Source organism: Armigeres subalbatus, chromosome 3 (assembly GCF_024139115.2).
Source record: "Armigeres subalbatus isolate Guangzhou_Male chromosome 3, GZ_Asu_2, whole genome shotgun sequence".
In the NCBI taxonomy this organism is placed as follows: Eukaryota; Metazoa; Arthropoda; class Insecta; order Diptera; family Culicidae; genus Armigeres; species Armigeres subalbatus.
Genome location: NC_085141.1, coordinates 415,814,466 through 415,833,747, shown reverse-complemented (window position 1 = coordinate 415,833,747; position 19,282 = coordinate 415,814,466). Strand labels below are relative to the sequence as shown.

Genomic DNA, 19,282 nt, shown 5'->3' with positions numbered 1-19,282 from the left:
GCGAACCAATGAGTGTCCTTTGTTCATTTGAGTCAGATATTGTCATGTGTGGATCTAATGCGTTACCAGTAAAAGCTGAATTTATGGTGGTTCCTAACGGCAGACGTTCGATTCTCGGAAGATCGACAGCTAGTAAGATGAAGCTACTCCACATAGGTCTCCCAATCAACGCATATGTCATCAATGAATCGCATTTTCCAAAAATGCCTGGGGTCAAGGTGAAATTTAACATTGATAGAAATGTGACACCATCAAGAAATGCCTACTATAATGTCCCGGCTGCTTACCGCGAGGCAGCACGGAAACGTCTCAAGGAAATGGAACATCAAGGAATAATCGAGCGAGTTCAAGAGGCTCCCCAATGGATAAGCGGAATGTCCGCTGTCCCTAAGGGGCGCAATGACTTCCGTTTGGTAGTTAATATGAGGGCCCCAAACAAAGCGATAAAACGGGAATATTACCGATTCCCTCTCATTCAAGAAATGAAGATCAAACTCCATGGCGCGAAATTCTTTTCAAAGCTTGATTTATCTAATGCGTATTATCATCTTGAATTGAGCAAGGAATCCAGAGAATTAACAACATTCTTAGCTGAAAATGGTATGTTCCGTTTCACACGACTCATGTTTGGAGTCAATTGCGCTCCGGAAATATTTCAGCGCGAAATGTGTCGCATTTTGAAGGATATACCAAATGTAATCGTTTACATGGACGATATCCTCGTTTTTGCTGATACTTTGGAGAATCTGAGAAAAACTGTTGCTCAAGTGATGCAGATCCTCAGAAGCAATAACTTGACCCTAAACACGGCGAAATGTCAATTGGATCAAGAGCGGGTCACATTTTTGGGACACGATCTGGATGCGGATGGCTTCCACATTGAAGAGTCGAAAGTTAAACACATGAAACAATATCGCCAACCTTCAACACAATCCGAACTTCGTAGTTTCCTAGGATTGGCTTCCTTTGTTAGTCCTTATATTAAAGATTTCGCTAACATTGTCGGTCCTTTGTGGACAACGGCGACTGCTAAGTCGTGGAATTGGGGAGAAGCTCAAGTTAGGGCATTTAACCAGATCAAAGCAAGTATAGCCGACTGTACTGTATCATTGGGATTTTTCTCGGAAACGGACAAAACTATACTTTTTACGGATGCATCGCCGACTGCATTAGGAGCAGTTCTAGTACAGGAGGACAGGACAGGAACTTCAAGAATTATTAGTTTTGCTTCTAAGGGTCTAACCCCTACGGAGAAAAGATACCCTCAAAACCAAAGGGAAGCACTGAGTGCCGTTTGGGCTGTAGAATATTTTTCATTCTACTTATTGGGAAGACACTTTATCTTGAAAACCGACGCAAAAGGAGTTACTTTCATACTTAACCGAACCCGTGAGGATTCTAAACGTGCTTTGACCAGGGCAGATGGATGGGCACTCCGGCTTAGTCCATATGATTATGACATAGAATACGTTAAAGGCCGGGATAATATTGCTGATCCGCCATCTCGACTCTATGAGGGTAATGACGCTCCCTTCAATGAATTCAAGAGCCCGTGGGAAATAGCATGCCTTGAAGCCAACTCAGCGGAATTCTTAACGGAAGAAGAAATTCGGTCTGAAACAGCTCTGGACGATACATTACAGGAAGTTGCAAAGGCCCTAGAGGACAACGAGTGGTCGAAAGATTTAAGAAGATTCCAAGCGGTTTCTGATGACTTACATTACGAAAAAGGTATCATCACAAAAAAAGGGTGTGCAGTAATACCCTCAGCACTCAGGACGAAAGCTCTTGAGGTAGCTCATAAAGGACACCCACATACTGCGAAGTTCAAAAGTATACTGAGGGAGCGGATTTGGTGGCCAGGTATGGCAGCCGCGGCTGAGGATCGGGTCAAGTCATGCCTGATTAGAGATGTCGCAAATTAATCGATTACTTCGATTAATCGATTCATCGTTGTGATAATCGATTAATTTTGAATCGATTATCACCCAACGATTAATCGATTCAATAATCGAGATGAATCGTGAGTAATAGATTATTTACTAATCGATTAATCAGAATTTTACGACATCATAAGGATGTCGAAAATTAATTGATTATTTTGATTAATCGATTCATCGTTGTGATAATCGATTAATTTTGAATCGATTACTATACAATGATTAATCGATTCAATAATCGACAAGAATCAAGAGTAATCGATTAGTAACTAATCGATTAATCGGGATTTTACGACATCTCTATGCCTGATATGCTCTCTGAATGGTACGTAATGTATAGTCTGTAGGTCTTATTGTAATGTTGAATCTTAAATAAATTTTTCTAGGGATGCCTGAAAAACCTACCCCAATGTGCCGAATTTTGGCCCCAAAAACTGTGTGGGAAACTATCGCCATGGACTTCAACGGTCCATACGCTAAATTTGGGGGAGTTTCCATTCTGGTCATCATAGACTACAGATCGCGATACATTATTGCACACCCTGTCAAGTCAACCAGTTTTGAATATACTAAAAAGGTTCTGGAAGATGTTTTTAACCGGGAAGGTTTTCCTCGCTACATAAAAACCGACAATGGTCCTCCCTTCAACGGAGAGGAATTCAAGCACTACTGCGTCGAACGTGGTATCCAAACAGTGTATTCAACTCCTCTTTTTCCTCAACAAAACGGACTTGTTGAAAATAGTATGAAGTTAATTAATAAAGCGATGTCCGCAGCAGTTACTGGCAACTCGAATTACGTCAAGGAACTTCAGCAGGCCGTGCACGCTCATAATGCCGCGGCTCACTCTGTTACTGGAGTTCCTCCCGAAGAGCTTCTATCGGGCCGCAAAATCCGACGTAGACTTCCTCTATTGACCAGTTCCAAAGTGATTCACGATGATGAAACTATCAATCGCCGAGATTTCAACGCGAAGATGCAAGGAAAAATCAACGAAGATGCGAAACGAGGTGCCCGTAAGTGTCGCGTGCAACCTGGAGATTCAGTTGTTGTGGCTCGGCAGTTGCGAATGAAGGGGGACTCCAGATTTCTACCAACGCAGTATACGGTTGTCGGTAAGGTAAACCTGGGTACTGCGGATAGAGCTGCTTTTCTGCGCTCAAGCGAGCAGAGGGATATTTTGAAATCACTCCCATAAACAAAATTATTTTGCAGTTACTTGGCTGTCAAACATTTCCCGCTCTTCGAATTTCTCTTTCCACGCTGCATGAGAGCGCACAAATGCGCTAGACTCTACATGACTTTACGATTGTTTACATACATTCATGCTCCGATCAGCTGCGGAATCTCGTGAAATTTCGTAACGAATGCTTTTGAGTTGCATTCCCACTAAATTTCCACTCGAAATATAATGTGAGAATATTTGTTACAAAGAATACAAAACTCAAACAAAGTTTATTTTAATTTTTTTCCAAAATAATAACAATACTTCTCAATATTAGATCAGAAACGAACATAACCACAATCTTCAATGTTTGGCTCCGGCACAATAGAAAATTTTGGCTTCAGTTTGACAACCAAATTGATTCTATCCGCAGCACCCAGATGTAAACAAATGAAAAGGCATGTCACACAAACAAAGAAAATTCGGCGTAATGAAGTACAGTTAGAATCCCGAGAGAACCAGCAAACCTTCAGAACGTCTTTTCAGGAAGAACAACAGACCAGAAAACCGCAGAGGCCAACAAGACTGATCAAAACTCCAAACCATCTGAAAGATTTTGTCTATAAAATAGATCAGATGTAAACTTATGGAAATCGAGTAATAATAAACAGCTTATAGAAACATGTGTATGGAAATCAAAAATAATTTTTTGAATCGATTGTCCAGGAAAGAAAATGCCAATATATATATATCGATATATATTTCTCTAGCTTAACCAGAAATTATGTTTTAGTCATATTTTTTTCAGAAATAGCTGAATTTCGGCGATGGGCTCCTGGGTAGTACAATAGATGTATTTTTTTTTGTTTATGAGAAGTGGGGAGATGTGGGGGTACAGAAATATAGGTGTCCTATCCCTCCATTGACAACAGTGTTTGACAGTACAAATATCGATGTCGACATAACGGACCGATTGGAATGTCATCCACGCGAAGTGCACCGACGCGACGAGTACCTTCTCACAATCGGCCTCTTTCATATTTCGGCAGCGTAACAGGCAGGTCGTAGCAAGCCCTCGCTCGCGAGCGCGGACAGCAAATAGCGGAGTACACATAAATCATGTTCTGCTTTGAAAAAAAATGAACTTGCAAATTGTGGCATCATGCAAAGAACTTGAAGGGCAATCCAAGTTCTCAGTAACAAATTAGGAATCAAAATGTTTTCAGAAGGTAAGTAAAATTGAAATCATAGAAACATATAGATTATTGTGGATATTTGTCTATATATAATGCTGATCATTATTATCATTTCCCCATGAAAATTCAGATACTACGACCTAACATTAGCCACAATGATAGAGCAGAGGAACATGGCTGGAGTGGTTGCTGGTTGCTTCTCAGGTAATCGCAACGGTCACTAAACACGACAGAGTCAATGAAAATCTTACCCACTGTATGCACTTGTCATGATAAATACCCTCCATGCACTCAGTGACTCCGGTTGGCTCTCACTAATACAATCGCACACTGCTGTCATTTGGCGAAAAACACGTGGTTTTGTTTTGAGCGGGAAAATTCTGCCTATGCGGCTATCTTGACGTTTACCTTCGCAGTCGAGCCTGCGAGCGTAAGACCGCCGCGGTATTCTAGAAAAAGATAAGCGCGACAATATGATTCACTTGAAAATACAATTTTCATTTTAATAATACTTTTAATATCTCTTTACAGTACGCTACAAATATTCTTCGAAATCTGAGGAATAATCGGTCCGACATCATATCGGAAATGTGTATATTGTTATATGCCAAAAAATTAAATAATAATAGATTATTCGACCAAAAAGTTTTTTGTTATGTTATCTGCGATAATATTGATAAGAATAAAAATATCAAAACATGGAATTGGAACAACTAAAACATTCATTTGCAAAGGTTTTTCTGTTTCAAACAAAGAACAATACTATTTGATTTTAATACCTTAGCATTTAAAATACAATGTGGAAAACTGGTGTTATCATGTATAACAACACTTGTTCCGAAAGTGTTTTGCTGTTGAAACTAATATGTTGCGTGGTGAGTTACTGAAAGTGTTTTACACTCGAGTCTCACATGTTTGACCAGTAGGGCAAATCAAAGGGCGAAACACTTTATAGTCGCGTGTGTATTTTTTTGCGTGTAGCCTTTATTAGCGCGGTACAGTTCCTCCGTCTTTTCACGGTCTTGATCTTCCTGCTGGCGCTTTTTCCTCCGGAAAATCAAGTTTTGTCTGTTCCGCGCCCGTTTGTATCGTGCCTCGTTGGCCCTCGTGCGATGTTGCAGCAATCTCGCCCATGCTGCATTCTTCTCCTCAACTAACTGCTCACATTCGCCGTCATACCAGTCGTTTCTCTGATCCGGCGCCACCGTGCCTAGTGCAGCGGTTGCGGTGCTTCCAATGGCGGATCGAATATCTCTCCAGCCAGCTTCAAGAGATGCTGCGCCTAGCTGCTCTTCCGTTGAGAGAACCACTTCCAGCTATAGATAGTGGAATATATAGATGAGCGAAGATAAATCCTCTGTCTCCAAATGAACTGTCAAACGTGTCTCCAAACGAGCATGACGACACGATTTCAATAAAAAAAATTTAAGGGCTGTGACGTCATATTCGCGCGTGCACGGTCAAAAAAATCGACTCAGCCAATCTTTCGCTCATCTATAGATTCCACTATCTATACTTCCAGCTGCTGCGCGTAGTCTTGAGCTAGTCTACCGTCTTGTAGCCGCCCAATGTTTAGCCGCGGTGGACGACTCCGATGCGTGTTGTACACTGTCGAAATCATGCGTTGACGGATCTTTCCCAGCACTATGAAGCCAATTTCCAGCTCGTTGGTCGTTCCACAGCTATGGTAGAATGTAGCCGCTCGTTGCCCGCTTTTCCACACTTTCTGTCCTGTCCAGCAGATTTCCTGCAGCGCTACGACGTCGAAGTTGCGGGGATGTAATTCATCGTAGATTATCCTGTCGCAACCTGCGAAGCCTAGCGACTTGCAGTTCCACGTTGATAGCAGAGCAAATGAAAACTCGACTGGTCAGTTAGAGGAGCAAACAGAAAGTGATTTTATTAATTTAAAATATTCAATGCCTACTATGTTAACAAACGCTTACTATGCTAACACATGTTCCAAGCTTCCAATCGTGATCCTTTATTCGTCGCCTAGGTCGTTGGGTTTTACAGGACCCACTATCAAACCCCGCCACATCCTAGGCAGGCGCCATAGCTCGCAGATGGCCTGGGGAGGGGTCGTCAAGCTCTTGGACGCCCAAGCAACCAAAAATTCAAATTTTACTTAAATTTGTCCTTAACCGAACCAATTGATTCACTTTTGGTTCACATTGAGTTCCAAGCCCCTCAACGGAACTTCAAAGTTCACTTTTGCGCTCCCACCATACAAAAAATTACTTAAAATGCGAGCTGATCAAGCCAAAACATCCCTTCTTATCCGAACTTTTGGTTGCTTGGGCGTAGTCCCTGCTGCCCTAGGCACAGCTGTGTAAAACCAGTTGAAATGTATCATCAGAACCGGTTCCCCCCCATAATTGGAGCTTATTAAAAGAAATTTATCATGGGTTGTAGCCCCCCGAATCAGTTCATTATCGTAACAGCTACCGAAAAACGTCTCTCACGGTATGCTACCTATCGATAGTGTATACATACATGATAAGTGAGAGATTTGCTCATTCTCCTTTGGATTCAAACCCTGGTCGCGACTGATCCGAATCGAGATCCGTGTCTGAGCTGGTAGCGCAGCTCTCGCTTCCATGTCACAGCAATTTCGAGCTGGACAACGACATGAGCTGAACTGAGAGTTGTTAGGATCTTTGGATCTTTTGTTTGGTACGGTTCGTTCGCTGCCGCACTACAACAGTGGCGTAGCCACGGGGGGTTTTGTCATAACCCAGAGACAATATTTTTATAAGAACTTTTTTTTGAATCCTCTCAAATAAAAAAATGTTCATTCCTTTCTGCAGCAGAAATGATTTATTGGCTTAATGGCTTAATGGTGCTTGAGGTGCAAATAATAAACGTTCAGCACGTGCGCGGTATGGACTGGCAGGCTCATACAAGCTCGCTTGTGTTGTGTACCTCGAGCGTGGTATTTTCGTTTGTGTTGTACAAAATACAACAGCACGCGTACTCGAGGGAGTTTCTCAAGGCGCGTGTTTGTCAATGATTTCATCAATTTAAGGTGAGCTGGGGTTCTTTAGAGGCTCTACATCAGACTTTAGAGGCTCAAGAGAGGTCAATGTAAGCCACCCACGAGTTTCTATCGGTGATGACGAAATCGAGGTGGTTGAAGAATTCGTTTATTTGGGCTCACTGGTGACCGCCGATAACGATACCAGCAGAGATATTCGGAGACGCATAGTGGCTGGAAATCGTACATACTTTGGACACCCCCTTGAAATGAGATGTAGTTCTTGAAGCTGTCTACCGATTGGGTGGCGCTAGTGTTGCCTTTCCTATTCTAAGCTCCGTTCATATCGCCGCGAGAGCATTGGCGATTGGCGCTTTGATGTTGCATGAAGAAGAAGAAGCAGAAAGATGATTATCAAAAATATTCGCACTGGAAAACATACGAAGAAATTTTTGAAACACTTCTTTAAAGTTGTAGAAGCAATTTAATTAAAAACGGTAAGCAGTATGGGGTTAGTCTTGCTTTCTACTGCACAATAAACACAATATTTCAATTTCAATTTTTATTCTGTGATATCATACTTAATATACAGTATAAGAAAAGCCCAACCCCGCACTGTTTACCGTTTTCAATTACACCCAGGTTTTTTTTACACGGTTTGGTTTTAGTCGTTTAAGACCTTCAGCGTCAATAAAATAATGAGTTAACCCCACGAAAAAATACACAAAAAATCAAAGAAAATTCAGGTGGTATTTAAAAAGCTGTGAAAGTTCGGGTTAACCGGGAAATTAATGAATTCCAACCGTGTAAAATAAAACCTGGGTGTAAATTGCCTCTAGAATTTCAGAGAAGAGTTTCAAAAATATCCTCGTATGTTTTCCCGTGCGAAAATTTGTAAATATCATCTTTGCTTCTTCTTCTTCATGCAACATCAAATAGTTAATAACGTCGAACATCACTCAACAATGATATACATCTTGTTGAATATAATTTAACAATGCAATACATGCCGCATACACCGCTTACGCATCCGACTGTTCTGACTTCGTGTGTTTATTGCTTAACCGGCAATGTTTACATCCAGCACCATGTTGCAGCACCATGTTTTTGGCTTCAGGCGAGTTGTTCGTGGATGACAGCCGTTTCATGGGGGTGACTTTGGACTCCGCAAGACGCTCCGATCGAATAGAGTTCGCCGCCGTACCAAACTGACAATCTACAAAACGCTCATTAGACCGGTAGTCATCCACGGACACGAGACCCGAGACGAGACCTGGACGATGCTCGTGGAGGACCAACGCGCACTTGGAGTTTTCGAAAGGAAAGTGCTGCGTACCATCTATGGTGGGGTGCAGATGGCGGACGGTACGTGGAGGAGCCGAATGAACCACGAGTTGCATCAGCTGTTGGGAGAACCATCCATCGTTCACACCGCGAAAATCGGAGGACTGCGGTGGGCCGGGCACGTAACCTGAATGTCGGATAGTAATCCGGTGAAAATGGTTCTCGACAACGATCCGATGGGAACAAGAAGGCGAGGTGCACAGCGGGCAAGGTGGATCGATCAGGTTGAGGACGATTTGCGGACCCTCCGCAGACTGTGTGGTTGGCGAAGTGCAGCCATGGACCGAGCTGAATGGAGAAGACTTTTATGTGCAGTACAGGCCACTCCGGCCTTAGTCTGATAATAAATAAATAAATGGGGTTCTTTAAAAAAGATCCATGGTTCATCAGCTCAATGTAAGGAAGCGAATCTTTCGAGCTGCTCCTGAGCGGAGCGCCCATCTCTACTCTTATCAAAGATCACCCAAGAAGAACGCTACGATGGCGGTCGGTTTATCCAGGGCTCGATTAGACAATCCTCCACCATCAACCATGACCGGTATTGAATGCGTCCACACCCTCTCCATCAGGATAGATAAATAGGGTTATTAAATAAGATTAGTTAGGTGCCTAGCGTAGTATAAATATTGTCAGATTCTCTGGATGTGATACACTGCGCGGCGTTTGTAATGTTCCCAAATGGGTACTTGCACAAAACTTCACGCGGCGAATGACTGTCGAAAGGTACGGCCGCGCCAAACGATACACCGCAATGCTATTCACCCATAAGAATCAAGTAAACGGGGTGCAGAAAGCGCGGCGGTACCTTTCCTGAAGGGTTCGCCGCGTGCAATTTTGACAAAATCAGACAATAGTGCGAGCTACAATTGCTTTCTTCAAGTCGAGTCAAGTATGAACGAGACACTGAAGACGACCTTACTGGTTTGTAAAGATTACAACATGGTGAAAATAAACAGAATAGTACTAAGATTGTCTTATAACAGGGGGAGACATTCCACTAAAAGAGCTTAGGGTCTGTTCAAATATTACGTAACGCAATAGGGGGTGGGGGGTTGTTTTATTTTTGTTACGATTTGTTACGCAAAATATAGGGGGTGGGGGTCCTTCAAGAAATTGTTACGCGTAACAATTGAGAAAAAATATTTAAATTTTTCAAAAAATAGTTATTGTCTTAAAAATAGCACAAAATACACAAAAAATAATAATGCATTGTATCGTGTTTCAAATTCTACCATAAACAAGATTTTTTTAAAAAAAATGTATTTGTTACGCGTTACGCATAGGGGTGAGGGTAGTTCTAAATTTTGTTACAGATTGTTACGAGGGGGTGGGGGGTTCTTAAAAACAACGTTTTTCGCGTTACGTAATATTTGAACAGACCCTTAATACTTTTCTTTTGAAAAGCTGTTATGCTTTCCCTCCGAGGCAGCTAAGTTGGTTGCGACCGTTGCGAGGTTGGTTGGTTGGTTGCGACCGTTGCGACGAGACGGACGCATGGAGAAAACAGAACTGTGCAATAAAAATCCTATTCGACTAGATGCTGATGTCATATTAGAAATATGGAGACAGTACTCGTCGATAGAAAATCCTTATTCCGCACGGGATGGTATATGAGCAAATCAAACCACCTTCCTTTTGCCGGTGGAGATATATCAGCTTCCATACTGATATTCTTCCCTCCCCCTTCATACGGGAGCTTGGCAGAAGGAAGGTCGTGCGATATGTGCCATCACAAATATTTGCCCTCCGCTCGCTTTCAAATCGACTTCTATAAAAACATTCTTCATGCCTGCCGTATCCTAAACGGAACTATCAATCCTATACTTTCGCCTCTATGAACATGTACGTCTAAGTTTGGAAGATGATATTAGCATTTCCATATCAAAAATATAGTCGTTTGCATAAAATACGGTAGAGATTAGTGCGAATGTCGGAAAGAAACACTGTGAAAATTTGAAATATTCATAAGAGAATGGGATAAAGACCAATAACTGATGGCAGAAATCGAACATGCAGCAGAATAAGATGGACACCGGGGATTCGGAGTGGCCAGTGGAATAAATACAGAACACACGCGGAATGCACTAACTATGTCTTTTATTATGCTGAACGATTAACAAACGTGTTTATAGCGCGAGAAGCGATCGGTAACTAACAATACAGAAAAATGTGTTTTACTCTTTCCCCTGCACGAAGTATACAGGGTTACCAGGAATGTGGGAATAGAATACACGGTGAATAAAGAATGGGTAAATCGATGCATTCTCCACACTCCTCCTCAGCGATTGCCCGCTTCATCGTGGATTCATAGTCCTAACTGTTCGACGAAGTATTTATGTTTCTGTGGCCCTAATGGCTTCGTCATTATATCCGCTATCATGTTCTCTGTACAACAGTACTCAAGCACTATCTCCTTCTTCTCACACAGTTCACGCACAAATCTTTCTCTAGTGTCGATGTGCTTGGACCGTCGGTTTGATCTCTCGGTGTTGACGAATGCAATACATCCCTGGTTATCCTCTCTTATTGTGGTTGGTTGTTGGGGTTCATCAAAATCAAGCAGAAGCTGTCTCAACCAGATGGTCTCTTGACAGGCTTCGGAGAGTGCGACATACTCCGCTTCCATGGAAGAGAGCGTTACGCAAGTTTGACGACGGCTTGACCAGGAAATTACACCACCCGCAAACAGAAATACATACCCAGAAGTTGATCGACGACTAACCGGGTCTCCTGCCCAGTCTGCATCACAGTAGCCGAGTAATGGTTCTTTTTCTGCTCCACCCAAACGAAGATAATGGTCACGAGTTGCTTTGAGGTACCGTAAGAGCCGTTTCGCAGCGGTCCAGTCCGCTCGAGTTGGTTCGCAAAACTTTCTTCCCAAAATCGCCGTACTGGCAGCAATGTCTGGTCGGGCAACTACTGAAAGGTACAACATACCACCTACCAAGCTGCGATACAAGGACACATCTTCTAAAGGTTCACTTTTCTCATTCGCTTTCAAGTATCCAACATCCATCGGAGTCTTTGCTGTTTTAGCCTCCTCAATTCCGAATTTGCTGATCATTCTATCAATATACTGCTTAACTTGAATCTTGAACGTTCCTGCGCCTCGTTGCACTTCAAGTCCCACACTGAGCTTAATTACCATCTAAATTTTATGTGCAGCGCACATATATTTTTGCAATCAAGCTTTGCAAATAATTTTTATGAATCGTGCACATAAAACTTGAAAATTTGGTGGCTCTTAGATTTTATGTGCAACGCATACATAAAATGAGTGCACATCTAATATAATTTAATGAACTTTTCTAATATATTATAAGTGCAGCTGTAAATATTATTCATGTGTCCTGTTTCATAAACCAAATGCATCAATGTTCAGTTAATTCTTGATTTTAAAAAAATACAAAAAAAACAATGTAATTTTTATTTTATTTTCTGCTGTAAGAATAAATCAGCACAGTTTCCATAAATTGTCACCACCAACAAAAAATGAAAAATAAAAACTTGATACAGTAAAGCATCTATAGGTCCGGACGGTGGATAGTATCCAACTGTTCGAGTGCGAATGTGGGCAGTGCTGCTGGGCTCAGAGGAGGTTGGGATCGGTAGAATCGGCATCGAAGGAGGGAGTTCCGTAAAGTTGTAGGATGGTGGTTGCGTTTCGTATTTTCCACAGTGAGAGAAATTATCCGTGATGATTATTGACATTGGACGGGTCTTTTCTCGACACCAAGGAAATGTTGACGGTGGCGATGATTCGCTAGGTGGCGAGTGCCTGGAAATGGTTCAGCGTACAGATACAGCAGTTGATGACAATTGTCCTCCAGAATTTTCATTATCTCGTCTTCACGAACACCACTTCAACCAAGCTGCTTCCTAATTCAATCAGAAACCGCGAATCTGCGGAGCTCACTAGCTAGGTAGATTGATGACACGATGATAATTCCTGGATGCCACTGCAGGGAAAGTATCCGCTAGAAGGTCATAACTTCTTCCTTGATATCATCATCAAAGGATGCGTATACTTTTGATCTGTCAGAAAGATCGTGCAGCTTTTATGATATCCTTGCATTTCTTCGGAGTCTCCTCCACCTTACCGAGCAGAAACGAGTTACAACAAGCAGTCGGACAAACAAACTACGGTGGTCATTGCTTTTTAGCCAGAATCCATAGATGTTCCGGTTTGCATGATGCAACGAAAATTCTCTTTTTGATGCGGCGCTCCGCCTCGAAGTCGATTTCATCCCGGGTAGAAGGAGTATTCCGGACGTCATTTTTCTCGTGATACTGAACGCGAAAAGGGCCTCTAATGCAGGTAAAAGTGTAAATCCACGGTGCGCGCACGGCAGGAATCGAGATATCACTGAAAAATTAAAACTTATTAGTCAATATTGAAGATATTAAACTGAATTCACCTACAATTTGTAGCCAGAGGAAAATTGTATCCAGCCATCAACGTTCCACCAGAAAAATATCTATCATATTTTGCTATTAAGTTTTATGTGCAGGCATTGATGGTTATCAACTATCGACCATTGCACATAAAATTCATTGGCAGTTCCTAGTTCCTAGTTTTATCCTAGTTGATAAATGGATTTCAAATGCAGCACATAAAGTCGTGGAAACTCCAATCGGATCTTTTTTATATGATTAACGCACATAAAATATAATGGTGATTTCATCTCAGTGCAGAAAATGTTGAATTTCACCCAAGCATGTCAATTCGAATTCTTCGCTCAAGTTGTCGTAAACAAGCTTCAGAGTATCTTCCGCTGCTGCTGCGAGCAAGATGTCATCTACGTGGATTATCAGGAACACTTTGTCTATACCCGTAGCTTTTGTGTACAAACACTGGTCAGCGACAGAATGTTTAAATCCATATTTAGTCAGAACTTCGTCTAACTTTTATGCCAACAGCGAGCAGACTGCCGAAGACCGTATATGCTCCTCCTGAGTCGGCAGACGAACTTCTCCTTGCCCTGGACTGCGAAGCCAGGTGGTTGTCGCATAAAAACTTCTTCCTCAAGAATCCCATTGAGGTATGCCGTCTTAATATCGAGGTGTTGTACGACTAGGTTTCTTTTAGTTGCAACAGAGAGAAGTGTTCGTATGGTAGTTTGTCGAGTAACAGGCGCAAACACTTCCTCGAAATCGATGCCTTCCTTCTGACTGTAGCCCTGAGCTACAACCCTAGCTTTAAACTTCACTACTTTGTCTTCTTGGTTTCGTTTTATCTTAAACACCCATCTTGACCCGATAGATTTTCGCCCTGGAGGTAACTCTACTAACTCCCAAGTACCGTTCCGCTGTAATGAACACATCTCATCTTCCATTGCGTTGTACCATTTGGGAACCTTAAGAGCCTCTTTATAGTTGTCCGGTTCCTCAACTGCACATGCCGCTATACCAACTGCGTATTCCAGTAGGTAGTCCTCAAGATGCTTCGGAATCGTTCGGTTCCGCCGTGCTGATCGCCGAATCGTACCCGGTACTTCACTTGGCTCTCGGGCTGGAGTACTGAACTCATCCTCCTCCTCTGTTTCTTGTTCTTCCTCGGAAACGCCCTTCTCCTGGAACGGGATTAGCTGAATGTCTTCCTTTACTTGCTCCTTGCTCTTCGTTGTTTCCGCAATTGGGAATTCAACAGACGATGTCCCATTTTGGCATTCAATAAAACGAGCATCCCTGCTGATCACAATGGAGTCAGTTTCCTGATCTACAAATCTGTAGCCTTTGTGCTCCATCGAGTATCCCACGAATGTTAGCCGCTTCGCTTTCGGCTCCATTTTGGTACGTTTCACGTCGGGCACGTGCACATACGCCTCGCTGCCAAACACCTTCATGTGGCTGAGATCCGGTTTTCGTCCCCACCACATCTCAAAAGGAGTCTTCGGAATTGATCTGGACGGGATGCGGTTCTGTATGTAGGTAGCGGTCAAAACAGCTTCGCCCCAGTAGCGTTTAGCCAATCCGGAATCCAATAGCATACAGGTCGCCATTTCCGTAATTGACCTCTTTTTCCGCTCCGCTACACCGTTGGATTGGGGAGAATACGGGGTCGTGAATTGCGGTCGAATGCCCTTTTCCTTATAGAAGTCCCGTAACTGCTTGTTGTCGAACTCCCCGCCGCCATCAGACCGGATAACGCAAGGTCTGCGGCCGAAAAGGGTTTCTGTCCATTGTACGAAATCGACGCTTCAGACTTGTGCTTTAACAGGTACGTTATTGTAAAACGACTATAATCGTCAATTAGGTGCATGACGTATCTATTCCCGCTCGGCGTAGTCGTCTTCATGGGCCCACAGAGGTCGGTATGAATAATATCGAGTACCCTGGTAGACTTCCTCTCGGTGACGCTCGGGAATGGGGCCCTGGCTGCTTTGCCTTCTAAACAACATTCACAAACAAGTCTAAGACCGCAATCACTCACCTTCATTCCCGTCGCTAGTTCCTCCTTGTTGATGCGCTCCGCAGCTGACCAGTCGCGATGGCCTAGCCGGCGATGCCACACGTGTTGGCAGTTTTCCTTATGCTGCCGATTTGCAGCATGTAGTGAAGACTCCATCTGACACAGGTGATACAGGCCGCCACAACGTGTACCTGTTGCAACGACACTTCCTTTCGAATTGATTATTCGGCATCCTTCACTATCAAAGCACACATCAAACTTCTTCTGTGTTAGTTTTTCGACGGATATTAGGTTTGTCGACAGTCCCGGAACGTACTTTACACCGCTAATGTCAATCCTGATCACTTTTCCGTCACCGTCAATGCCTTCAAGAACACCGGCACCTTCACCGAGGATCTGCGTTTTATTGCCATCGGCAAGAGTGATCCATCCACCGCGCGATTCCTCGAATGTAGTGTAAAACGATTTATTACACGTCATGTGCGCACTGGCACCACTATCAATGATCCAGGATTGATTGTTTTCGTTGTTCACAACAAACGCGATTCCCCGGGTGTCACTGTGTACAGCTTTCGCTTTCATTTCTTCGCTTTTCTTCGGCTTCACTCCAGCCGACGAAACACAACTTTCTTCTTTCTTCGCTGCTGCGAGCTTACGACAGTTCCGCCGCAAGTGGCCAGGCTGTTTACAATAATGACACACTCGCGTTTCACTATTGCCCGGTTTCGATATGGCCGACTTCATTGCTTTCTCCCTTTTCACTGAATTACCGTCACGTTCCAATCTGCGTTGGTATTCGTCAACTAATTTTGATTTAACCACTTCCAGTGTAATATCGTTCTCCGATCGCGAATCGAGAGCGGTAACTAAACCGTCGAAAGAGGGTGGAAGACTCCTCAACAATAAACAAATTTTCGTATCCGCGTCAAGAGTCGTTCCGGCAGCGTCGAGCCGGTCGAACAAATCATCGATATCGAGAAGATGTTGTTCTAAATCACCGCGCTCCGAGAGGTTGATCGCACATAGTCTCTTCAGCAAGGATACGCGCACCGAACGAGTACTTTTCTCGTGGTACAGTTTCAACGCATTGAACACGTCACGAGCGTACACACACTTCTTCACTATCGCGAGTTGGCTGTCTTCCAAAAGCAGCACCAACGTCGCCTTCGCCTTCCGATTGGCGGTTTTCCAGTCATCATCTTCGAGATCGTCGTCGTCGGGAGCATTATTCACAACATCCCACAAATCATCGCGACACAGCAAACTTTCCACTCGCACTTTCCATGTCGCCCAGTTCGCCCCATTCAGTTTCGGGATTGAAAATTTCGCGTCGGACATGTTTTTGTCGGTTCACTTTTCACCAACACCAAAACGGTGATGAAACGAATGGGTTCACTAACACACGGAACTGGGAAGGTCTTCGCTTATGTTCACTTTCCACTCTTCACCTCTCGGGCGGAACACTAGCAATGGCGGCTCAACCAGCCAAAACTTTTCACTCCACTCCTGCAAATCTCCGCCGGTGCTAGTCACTGGGACCACAACCTGATGGCAGAAATCGAACATGCAGCAGAATAAGATGGACACCGGGGATTCGGAGTGGCCAGTGGAATAAATACAGAACACACGCGGAATGCACTAACTATGTCTTTTATTATACTGAACGATTAACAAACGTGTTTATAGCGCGAGAAACGATCGGTAACTAACAATACAGAAAAATGTGTTTTACAGGAATGTGGGAATAGAATACACGGTGAATAAAGAATGGGTAAATCGATGCATTCTCCACAAACTTCGTACGTGATTAGGAACATGAACAAAAACGAAATTAAATGAATTATACATCTATTTGAACTAAAGTATGGCATTTTATTAGTTAAATACCTGAGCGATAATGTTTATTGTTCACAAATGCAAATTACTGTAATTGCATGATATTGTATTACAAACCTAAATGTTATCCAGAGAGGCAACATGAGTTTCCGAACCAGATGCATTGGAAACAACTTCTGCATAGTCACTGATCATCATCTGCATTCACTACTGTAAAATTGTTATTTTTATAGGCAATACTCAAATTTACAATATCCTGAAAACAAGCATTGTCCCTGCCGTCAACAAAAATAGTACTTTGCCTGCAAGCTGCATGGCTGCACTTGTTAGAACTAAGCCCTCATAAGGCTGCAGAACTATATTTTCCGCTGTAATCTCCTCTCTGTAACAAAATAAATAGATTAGAATATCCCACCAACAATACATACATTGAATATTACCCTTGAGATCTTTTGGAAGAAACACTCCGTATCGCAACCTTTACCTTGCTCTCAGCTCGTAAACGGTATTGGGTATATAACGATGTAATGTTTACGGTAGAGTTTGCGTTTACCAAATTCACGACAGTTACATAAACGTGTGATTCTAAGAGAACGGGTCCAGATCGTATAATAGCGAAAACGTTGCTTCCCAGAACTGCAGTCTGGTAGTGGCAGTTGCGGAAATCTTCCAACTCACGCAATTTCATCATCTCTTTGAACAATTTTAGGTGACTCCAGCTATCTGACTCTTCCACCTGGACATTAACCGTCGTGTACGCCGGCGAAACTGGCAGCCAAGGTTTTGAGTAATTTGTGAAACCTGCGTTGGCTGTAGTGTCCCATTGGAACGGGGTACGAGCTGGATCTCTCGTATAGTCTTGGTAATATTCAGGAGATGTCTGGCAAGCGGCAGGATCGACAGTATCGTCCCAGGATAATTCAGTATCTAGCATACCGATTTCTTCACCCTGGTAGGTGACGGAAACACCCGGCATTGACAGTTGCACCATTTCCATTATGTCGATCATGTGTGCCCCTCCCATTCGCGATGCAACACGACGTTTGTCGTGGTTTCCCAACTTGAAATTGAAATTGAGTCACTTGATTAGATAGGCACTATTGGTTGAGCTGATAAGCACTTACCACCCAGTTTGGAGTATGTCCGTCAGGAACGGTGTCAAGCCACGAATCAATAACCGTTTTGAAGTCAGATGCGGTGTTGCTATTTTTATCTAAACGAAGGATCAACTGGAAGTTGAAGGGCATTTCAGAACCTTGGACTCCGTTTGCATCTTCAAAGTAGGTTTTGACTATGGAAAGGTTTGACCAACATTCTGTCATCAGCACTCTTGTATCTCCGCCGTGTTGTTTTTTGTATTCGTCCATAACAGCGCGCCACTGGTATACCATATCGACAGTTTCCGGCAGATTTTGTGTATAAATGTGATCTAGGAACTCTGGCATGAGAGGGTCTTCGGAATTGCCAGATTCAGGCTCATCCAAGAATCCAGTGTGCTCAAATAGCCATTGCACTGCATCGATGCGGAAACCATCAACTCCTAGATCCAACCAAAAGCGCATGACGTTTTTCATTTCCTCGACGACTTTTGGATTTCGATAATTCAGATCTGGTTGCTTACGATGGAACTGATGGAGATAGTATTGCCTGCGCTTCTCGCTCCATTCCCAAGCACTACCACGAAAAGATTGCACCTAAAAGTGAAACAGATAACGTTTCCCTTGCCCTTACTGACTCAATGAATATTTATCCTACATACCCAATTATTTGGTGGATCATTCTGTTCTGCATTGCTTCCTGGTTTGCCGTCATGCCACACGTAGTAATCTTCATACCCTGCCGTACGATTCTCACTCATTATGAACCAATTGTGCTCATCGCTTGAATGATTTGGCACAAAATCTAAAATGACTCGCAGTCCCAAGCGCTTCGCTTCTTTAACGAGATTTTTGAAGTCCTGCATTGTGCCATACTCCGGCTGTATGTCTCGAAAGTCAGCGATATCGTACCCAAAATCGGCCATCGGACTTTTGTAAATTGGCGATAGCCAGAAAGCTTTCACTCCCAAAGATTGCAAGTACGGTAACTTCTGAGTAATGCCATTCAGATCTCCTATTCCATCACCGTTGCTATCTTTAAACGATCGCGGATAAATTTGATAGAATCCCGACTGCTCCCACCAGTCGGTCACGTGGAGTCTTCGCAAGCTTTGACCAACCACAATGCACACCGGCAGCAGTAGTAGGAAGGTGCCCACTAATCTGTTGCTTCCAGCCATTGTAACACTTTTTCACACGCTTCTCGCTGATGACGATCACTGGCTATTTCTGTCGCTGGTAGTTTGTTACTGAAAGTGCATCGATTGGCGCAACGTGATTTTATACATTTTTTGTTGCATTGCTCGAGTGTGCG

The 19,282-nt window shown here is 43.2% G+C and overlaps 2 protein-coding genes across 2 annotated transcripts; one reads left to right on the top strand and one right to left on the bottom strand.

The window, feature by feature from the left end:
- The first annotated feature begins 2,328 nt into the window (after positions 1–2,328).
- LOC134223090 (uncharacterized protein K02A2.6-like) lies at positions 2,329–4,867 on the top strand. Its single transcript, XM_062702225.1, has 2 exons — positions 2,329–3,055; positions 4,833–4,867. Exons 1-2 carry the CDS (start codon positions 2,329–2,331, stop codon positions 4,865–4,867), a joined length of 762 nt encoding a protein of 253 aa, XP_062558209.1.
- Positions 4,868–16,885: 12,018 nt separating this feature from the next.
- Positions 16,886–19,282, bottom strand: LOC134227252 (maltase A3-like). The gene is made up of 4 exons (XM_062708601.1): positions 18,630–19,282; positions 17,995–18,564; positions 17,311–17,930; positions 16,886–17,252 (listed from the first exon to the last, which is right to left on the bottom strand). Exons 1-4 carry the CDS (start codon positions 19,146–19,148, stop codon positions 17,117–17,119), a joined length of 1,845 nt encoding a protein of 614 aa, XP_062564585.1. The 5' UTR covers positions 19,149–19,282; the 3' UTR covers positions 16,886–17,116.

What these genes read in the sequence shown, in the direction of transcription:
- LOC134223090 (XM_062702225.1), top strand. Translation starts at nt 2,329, where the DNA reads ATGCCTGAAAAACCTACCCCAATGTGCCGAATTTTGGCCCCAAAAACT. An exon ending in AACGCAGTATACGGTTGTCG is followed by an intron (nt 3,056 to 4,832) that starts GTAAGGTAAACC and finishes ATCTCTTTACAG; the next exon opens with TACGCTACAAATATTCTTCG.
- LOC134227252 (XM_062708601.1), bottom strand. Translation starts at nt 19,148, where the DNA reads ATGGCTGGAAGCAACAGATTAGTGGGCACCTTCCTACTACTGCTGCCG. An exon ending in ATGATCCACCAAATAATTGG is followed by an intron (nt 18,565 to 18,629) that starts GTATGTAGGATA and finishes TTTCACTTTTAG; the next exon opens with GTGCAATCTTTTCGTGGTAG. An exon ending in GACATACTCCAAACTGGGTG is followed by an intron (nt 17,931 to 17,994) that starts GTAAGTGCTTAT and finishes TTCAATTTCAAG; the next exon opens with TTGGGAAACCACGACAAACG.